This window comes from Euprymna scolopes, chromosome 12, assembly GCF_053919585.1.
Source record: "Euprymna scolopes isolate OS-2025 chromosome 12, ASM5391958v1, whole genome shotgun sequence".
Classification (NCBI taxonomy): Eukaryota; Metazoa; Mollusca; class Cephalopoda; order Sepiida; family Sepiolidae; genus Euprymna; species Euprymna scolopes.
In genome coordinates, this window is record NC_136493.1 from 27,077,611 (window position 1) to 27,085,747 (window position 8,137).

General features: G+C 33.9%; 1 protein-coding gene across 2 annotated transcripts in view; it reads right to left on the minus strand.

Annotated features, from left to right (window-relative positions):
• Positions 1–5,500, minus strand: part of LOC145291217 (kinesin heavy chain) — a 134,730-nt gene extending 129,230 nt beyond the window's left edge. For both annotated transcript variants that reach the window (XM_080136804.1, XM_080136803.1), the window contains exon 1: positions 4,661–5,500. In XM_080136804.1, coding sequence (XP_079992930.1) covers positions 4,661–4,786 — 126 coding nt within the window. In that variant the 5' untranslated portion in view covers positions 4,787–5,500. The remainder of the gene's footprint in view (positions 1–4,660) is intronic.
• Positions 5,501–8,137: the final 2,637 nt, after the last annotated feature.

An 8,137-nucleotide genomic window follows, 5' to 3' on the forward strand; every position in this document is an offset into this window, starting at 1 on the left:
ACGTGGACATCAATAAATAAAAATAAAAACGTTAATACCATCAAAAGATGGTAGTATGTGATATATAGATAAATTATGTTAACAAGCTTGGCCATCATCAACCTTCAATACTACTAAAAAATATATATATATATATATATACAATGCTTGCTGTACTGCTACTACAACCCACCTACTATGATGTCAAAACAAAAAAATCTCCCGAAAGAATGTAAAAAGAATTTCTTTTGTTTTAATGAAAAATTATTTACAATAAGAAAACGAAATCCATCAATCGAAGCATAACTTGTATTTAAAACGATTTAAGAAAGAGAGGAGGAGGAGGGGGGTTAGATTTTTTTACACAAATAACTGTTGATTCATTGATAAATTAGTCATAAACTGAAAAACAGTTTTAAAAAAGATGTTTTTAGATAAATTTTTCGTTATTTCATTTGCAATAGAAAAAAAATGGAATGAATTATATATTGAAGTTTTTAGCTTTAAAATGACTGTCATTGACATTATCTTATATCAAATTGGTTGTTATAACATTCAATGACCAAATAATATTGTAAGGATATAACTTAATTGGTACGATACTTACTAACTTAATAATTAATTCATATTTATAAAATTAGAACTAATTTCCTTAAAATATACGGTACTCATGCACTTATTGATCCGTGCTGAAATAACGTTATTTAGAAAGCCCATCTTAACATGGGGACGGGAGGGTAGGTGTTATATACCTATTCTGTACTTTCACCTAACAATTGAATAAAAACAGATATCGTAAAACTTTAATTAAACTTGAAAATACTATTAAAAAATAGCGCGGATCAGTAAGTGCACTGACTGCACTAGCACAAAATATTCAATGGCAGTCAGCTTAAAGCTGACAAAATGAATCAATTCCTTTTTTATTTTTTATCGCAAAATAATGAAATAAAAATATAAATTTAACTCTTTAAAAGGGAAATTTGAATTATTTCTATCAACGTCCCTTGTGAAAAAGGGGTTCATTATTTACTTGCCTCCCCAAGAGGGTAAAGTTTGACACAAGGTCAGTTTTCATGGGGGGTGGGGGGTAATATCCAGCTCCCTTCATACATTCTAGAAATAAAATTAATTCGGTCTAAAAGGAGTTCCCCATTGACCGAGGACTAAAGAGATGAATTGCATTAATGTAATGCTAAGTGAAAATTAATAATTTCCATTTTTTATAAGGCAAATTTGGATTTTTTGTTACATTTAATTAGCAAAACAAAAAAAAGAGGGGGTGTATTTTTTACGACCTGTCCCAGCGTAGTATAAACACCCCCAACCACCCCATGTTAAGAACGGCTTTCAAGGTTGGGGGTATTCCGAAAGCCGTTCTTACCATGAGGTTGAGTTTTGCTAAACTGGCCTAAGCTTTCAGAAAATTATTACCTCCCTTGTTACGAATCGAACTCGTTTTTTTTTTTGTTTGTTTTGCTTTTGTGCAAAACTCCATTGTAATTGTTCGCAATTATCTTCGAAAACTATTTAATAATTAATTTTCTATCTCATCGTTTTTCGTAATTTTTGGATATGTTCATTACTGTGACATAAGTAGATATTGGTTTTACTTGAAATTCAATATTTTCATGAAGCAGTAAGCACCTTATTTTTATATATGACATTTTCAATATTTTGTAAATGAAAACAAAATTCAGCACTAACTTATTTACCCACACTCAAAAAAAAGTGTAGGTACTCCTTGGACGTTGAGTTCCATGGCGACCAGCAGAAAAATTTAATAGGTAAATGTTTGCTTCAACTACAACAGAACACCGACCAATAAAATTTGTTTTTATTTAGGTTTTCGAGGTCGCTGACAACGAATCTTTATATCATGTAAGAATAGCATAAACGATGGCGGCGAGTTGGCACAAAATAGTGCGAGGGTTCAGGGGTTAATACCATGCAAACGGTAAATTTGCGACGAGTTTGAATATCAGATTCGTTGTCAGCGACCCCGAGAACCTAACAAAAACAAATTTTAGTGGTCGGTGTTCTGTTGTAGCTAAAGTAAACATCCGTTACATTTTTCTGCTAGTCGCCATGGAACTCAACGCCCAAGGAGTACCAAAGTGTATACTGATATTCAGTAAGTGTGAAATTGAAATGCCAATTCTTGTCGATAATAATAAAAGAAATAATTTTTAAGGTTGTTTACTAAAATAAAATCGTCTTTTATTTGTTTTTCATGAGGCAAAATTTTATCACACCTTCTTCGGAGTTTTAGAAATCCATTCTTAACATTGTACCGGGTGGGGGGGCTTTAACTTTAATCTTTTATCGAAATTTGTTGAGCCGTACATAAAAAAAAAAAAAAAAAAAAAAAAAACCGGTACTAGTGCACTGTACTTATTGATCCGTGCTGAAATAACGTTATTTAGAAAGCCATTCTTAATATGGAGAGGGGAGGTTGTTTTGTACCTATTCTGTACTTGAACCTTAAAAACAATTAAATTAAATTTGAAAATACTATTTAAAAATAGCGCGGATCAATAAATCGAAAAAAAACAAAAAAAAACGGTACTTATGCATTTATGTTACTGTGTTTAAATAAGGTTATTTATTTAGAAATCTAGGTATTATTATACAAACACCGTGACAGGGTTAGGGTTAGGGTTAGGGTTTAGGGTTAGGGTTAATTCGCTGTCACGGTGTTTGTATAGTTTTACCGAAATCTATTCTTACGAACAGAGGAGGGTGTTTTGTAACTGTTCTGCACTTTCACTTAACAATTTAATAAAAGATATCGTAAAACTTGAATTTAATTTGAAAATACTATTAAATGGCACGGTACCTTCCTTCGCTGCAATCTGCGTAAGCACCAAATATGTCATCACAAAATCTCATTTTGATCTTTTTTGCTTAAAATAAAATGGGTGTTGACAGTAAAATAACATCTTTTTACAATATTGCTTCTTTTTTTTTTTTTTCACTTGTAATTTTCTGGAGATTGAATTAAATGGGAAACGTTTTAAAAGAGAATTTCTATTGAGAAACTCTTAGTTTGGTTTAAAACAAATTAAAATATAGGTGCTTATTTAGATTAGCACTTGTGGAGATAAACAAAAATGAAAAACTTTTATCGTGTACCTAGTTGTCACGAAATGAAGATAGCATATTCCAAAAATCAAAAATAACGTTATAATTGAAAAGTAACCCGCTTCCCCGGGTTAAAAGTCATTAAATAAACTAAAAAAAAAAAAAAATTTTTTTAATTTAAAAAAAATAAAAATTTCTTTTAATATGAAAGTTAAGTCTTATCGACCATAATCCACAGAAAAAATAAAACGTGAAAAGGAATTAATTTTACGGCAGGGGGGGGGGGTCGTTCAGGTACGCCAAACAAATTAAAATCACAAGTGGAGTGACAATCCGAATAAGCACCAAAATATATCTGCATGAATTCAGAAATAAATAGTAAAATAAATTGAAGAGTTATTGTTGGAGTCTGGTGAAATATTTAGAAATTGATCTTCTGGTAGATCTTGGTGCTATTTATGCAGAATACAGATCGTGCCATTTTTAACAAAATTTTTTTTTAGATATGATTTTTAAGTTAAATTCAATTTTTATGGTATCTTTTGTTTATTGTTAAGTGAGTACAGAATATTATTACAAAAAAAAAAAGAAAAAAAAAAGCTCCCCATGTTAAGAATGGGTTTCTAAACCCACATTATTATTTCAAGTTTGAGATTATTGATTACAGATCTCCCAAATAGATTATATTTATTGTAAATGCATATAGTTAGACACAAGGTCATTAGATCGTGGGAAATGAGAACTCTGTTGGCGTTTCATTTTGGTGATTTCTTGTCTATATTTACTAACTTGCCTCCCCACGAGGACAAAGTTAAGCACAAGGTTGATTTTTAATGTGAGGAAAGGGTATCCAATTACCACGAAAGAGTATTTTGGATATGACAAAAGTAAAACTTGACTCGGCCGAGAAGGATTTTTTATCATTTGACAAGATAGATACAATAGGTAAATTAAAAAAAAAAATCACTTAAGCGTCCGCCATTTTTAAACACAAAATCTCTCAACGTAATTTTGGTTGATTTTTTTTTGTTAAAAATATATCTAGCATATCTTACTGAATTTTATTTTTTTTTTTTTTCGTAATTTATAGAAGCTATACTAATTTCGCCATGAAAGGTAAGTACGTAACAATGTTTTCACCTGAAATGTGCTGGTTTTAAAGATGATAAATGAAAACAAGCACCAAACAAATATATTCACTTATAAATTTACCGTCATAAGACCCTCTCTCTTCAAGCCCACCCTCTTTCACGATTATTTACGCCATCAAAAGTAATTAAGGGCTCGGTGGTGGTCATCCATCCTCTGTCTAATTTTGATCCGAGCCCCAAGGCCGGACAGTGGTCACTTTTTGGCTCCCATCTGAGGGGAATAGAATAAATAATTTAATTTACAGTATTTTTACCATATGACGTATTTAGTCATTCAGAACAATGAGGGGAGGGGGGTATTTTTATTATTATTTATTTTATTTATTTTTTTTTTAGGTAATCTTGACCGACAGTGTATTATTATTATCATTATTATTATTATTATTATTATTATTCATATAGATTATATAAGATAACAAAGGTCATATGAAAACATTAATACTTACAGCAATTGAGATGGAATCATCGGTTGGGAATTTAAGGATGAACTTGCTGCCGGCCCTTTCCTCAGCTTCGTTAAGGGGTCTGACACGGCAGATGACCTTAATATTACACTCAGAAGCCACGTCCATGGCGATGATTAGGGGTTTGTAGGTCTCTTATTAGGATCTTCAATCAAAGTCGAGATAACACAGAAAAAAAAATAAAAATAATCCGTTCTTTCTTTATTAAATAAAAGAGAAATAAATAATGATGATCCAATGAGGTTCGTTCGGTTTCTCGACAAAAAAAAAAAAAATACAAGCAGTCTTTCTAAAAAAAAAAAATTGTAATATCCGACGTCTTCAAAAGCAAAAAAAAAAAAAAATTACCGCAATAAATAAAAAAGGGATACACAGATGAAAAGGCAAAAAAACTGACAAGATAAATAATTAACAGCTATTTTATAAAATAAAGTTGTTTTGAAACGATCGGTTTTGATATTATTATAATAATGTCGGTATTTACACAGAGAAACAACTCTGGTTATGGCCGCCTGCAGAAATATTTTTTTTAACAAGGTTCTTGGCCTTACCGACAAAAACGACCGAGAGACACACACCGCCTTCTACTTAGAATTCTTCTTTTTTACTTTTCTTTTTTAATATATATTTAAGACCCCCAAAAATGTAAAGAAGCTATCAACACCGGTCACATCATTTGGACAATGTAAGATCCAAAGGTAATGCTGAGTAGAAGGCAGACGTCTGCTTCGGCCATTATGTCTTCTCCGCACTAGCGAGATGCATGATGGGACAGCAGAGAAATGACGTCATAACGCACCCCCTCCCCCACGGATCACGTGCATGTGTTCGTTTATTCGCATTCTGAGTAAACCTAAGCCATGTTCGACAGATTACCAAAGCTTCGTGTGAACGTTATCTATGATTAGACCATTCATGACCCGTTGGGTCAGTACTTATATATATATATATATATATATATATATATATATATATATATATATATATATATATATATAATATTAAATATGTATGAAAACCTTTTTGGATTTCCGAATATTTCTTTCCTGTCTCCCCCATTTTTCCAAAAGTCCCAAAGATTAGGCTGGAAGTATTGTTACGTCAGCTTTCTGGTTCACGGCTCCTCTTTACTTTTTGAATGGTCGCTTTTAAAAGTTAAACTTTAACTTCAGAAGAGGTTACGAACGTTTTCAAGAAATAACAAAGGAAATGTCTCGATTACAAAATAATGGCGAACTGACGTAACAATATTTCCAATTCTATATATTTTTTTTTTATACAAGGGTGTCACCACTTATCAAGGCCCAGAGGCCACTCGAGGATAAGGGTTAATAGGTATACATTAGTCATTGTGATTTTAGCATAGTAAACAGTGGGAATTTTGTAACTTGGATTACTTAGGGGGACGATTCAATTAGAACTTGTTCACATTGGACTTTTCCTTTTTTTTTTCATAGGTATCAACTCATTATCAAGGCCAAGAGGCCACTCAGGGATAAGGGTTAAAGAGTGTACAGTAGAAATTGGACAATATAATAATAATTAGTAATGAAAATTTGGTAAATTTGATAACTTATATGGAACGGCTCATCAAGAACTTATTTACGTTAGACTTGAAGACAACCATATTGTAGTCAGCCGGAAAGCAGGAAAACGGAAGACAATTCCACAGGCGTGCAGTTCTAATAAAAAAGCTTTGTTCATGGAATCTACGTTTAGGTTTAGGCACAGATAAAGAGTGGGGGGAATTATTGATAGTGTTTACAGCTAGACGAGTGTTTCTTGTGAAAGTTTTGCGAGGGGGGACCATAGATTGAAGCTCAGTCGAACACTTTCCATGAAAATAACGATACATCAGAGACAAACTCGCAACATCTCTTCTGTGAGATAGAGGTTGCAAGGAAGAGAAAAGGACATCTCCTACGAGGCTACGAAGTCTATTTTGAACTCTATCAAGGCAGGACAAGTCCTTTCTAGCAGCTCCTGCCCAGATGTGGCAACAGTATTCCATCCTTGGACGTACCTGGCTCTTATATAGATAGAGAATTGCATCAGCAGTGAGATATCTACTGGATCGATAGAAAGATCCCACCATTTTTCCAGCGGCCTTGGCAACAGATTTGATGTACGTGTTCCATTTAAGATCAGGAGTAATGGTCAAGCCCAGAAGCTTGTCAAAACTTGAGGCCTCCTGAAGACGAGAGCCATTCATTTCAATTGATGCCAGATGTGGATCAGAATGTTGATGATGTAAAGAGAGAAGCTTGGTTTTAGATGCATTAAAAGTAATCAGCCACTCATTTCCCCATTGTACTACATGCTCAAGATCAGAGGAGAGAGAATTGGAGAGAACTTGGTCGTTTACTGTCTTAGATGTGCTACCATAAATGGTAGTGTCGTCAGCATAAATGTCTACAAATGATGTAAGGATGTGATTTGGAAGATCATTAATGTAGATCAGGAAAAGAGTTGGGCCCAGGATGGACCCCTGAGGGACACCGGCATTAATACTGTGGGCTTCTGATTTTTGCCCCTCAACTACTACTCTTATGAACCTATCAGAAAGAAATGATTTAATAATTGAGAAGACATTTCCAGCTATACCATAGCTAGAGATCTTATGAAGTAAACCTTTATGCCATACCCTATCAAAGGCCTTAGATATGTCAAGAGCAATTGCCCTAGAAAGGTTGCCTCCGTCGAGAGATTTGCTAATCCTATGAGATATAACTGTAAGCACATCTGCTGTAGATCTAGCAGAACGAAAACCATATTGAGTGTCACTAAGAAGGTTATTTTTGTTGAGATGGTTGATTACTTCTGTATTTAACACAGATTCCAGCAACTTACTCATGACGCACAGGAGACTTATTGGCCTGTACTGAGAGGGGGATGAGCGATCACCTGAATTCTTAAATACAGGGCATACAGATGAAATTTTCCAGGGAGATGGGAAACTATTCTCCTTAAGACAACGTTTAAACAGTTTTGTAAGTATAGGCGCTAGTTCAGGTTGAAGTTTTTTGAGTACAATAATTGAAATACCGTCCGGGCCAGTTGCTTTACTCGAATCAAGGTTTTTGATTAGCTTGGCAACATCACGTACAGATATACGTATATCACATAGTGTGTTTTCAGATACAGGAGGAAATATTGGGGGTTGGCGGCCTTGATCGCAAAAGGTAGAATTAGCTGCAAAGTTCTTGACAAAGAGTTTGGCTTTGTCTGATGCTGACGAGATTACCTCAGGTCCATTGATAATAGTTGGGATGGAGCGCACACTTCTGTTCAGAATTCTGTTTGCTATTTGCCAAAACTGGTGGGAACCAAGCCGCTGCTCAGTGACTTTGGACTTAACAGATTGAGCATACAACCATCTTGCGCTCTTTATTACTTTCTTACAATGGTTGCTGGCAGTCCTGAAAGCGGCTTTAGTTTCCATACATCTATTACATTGGA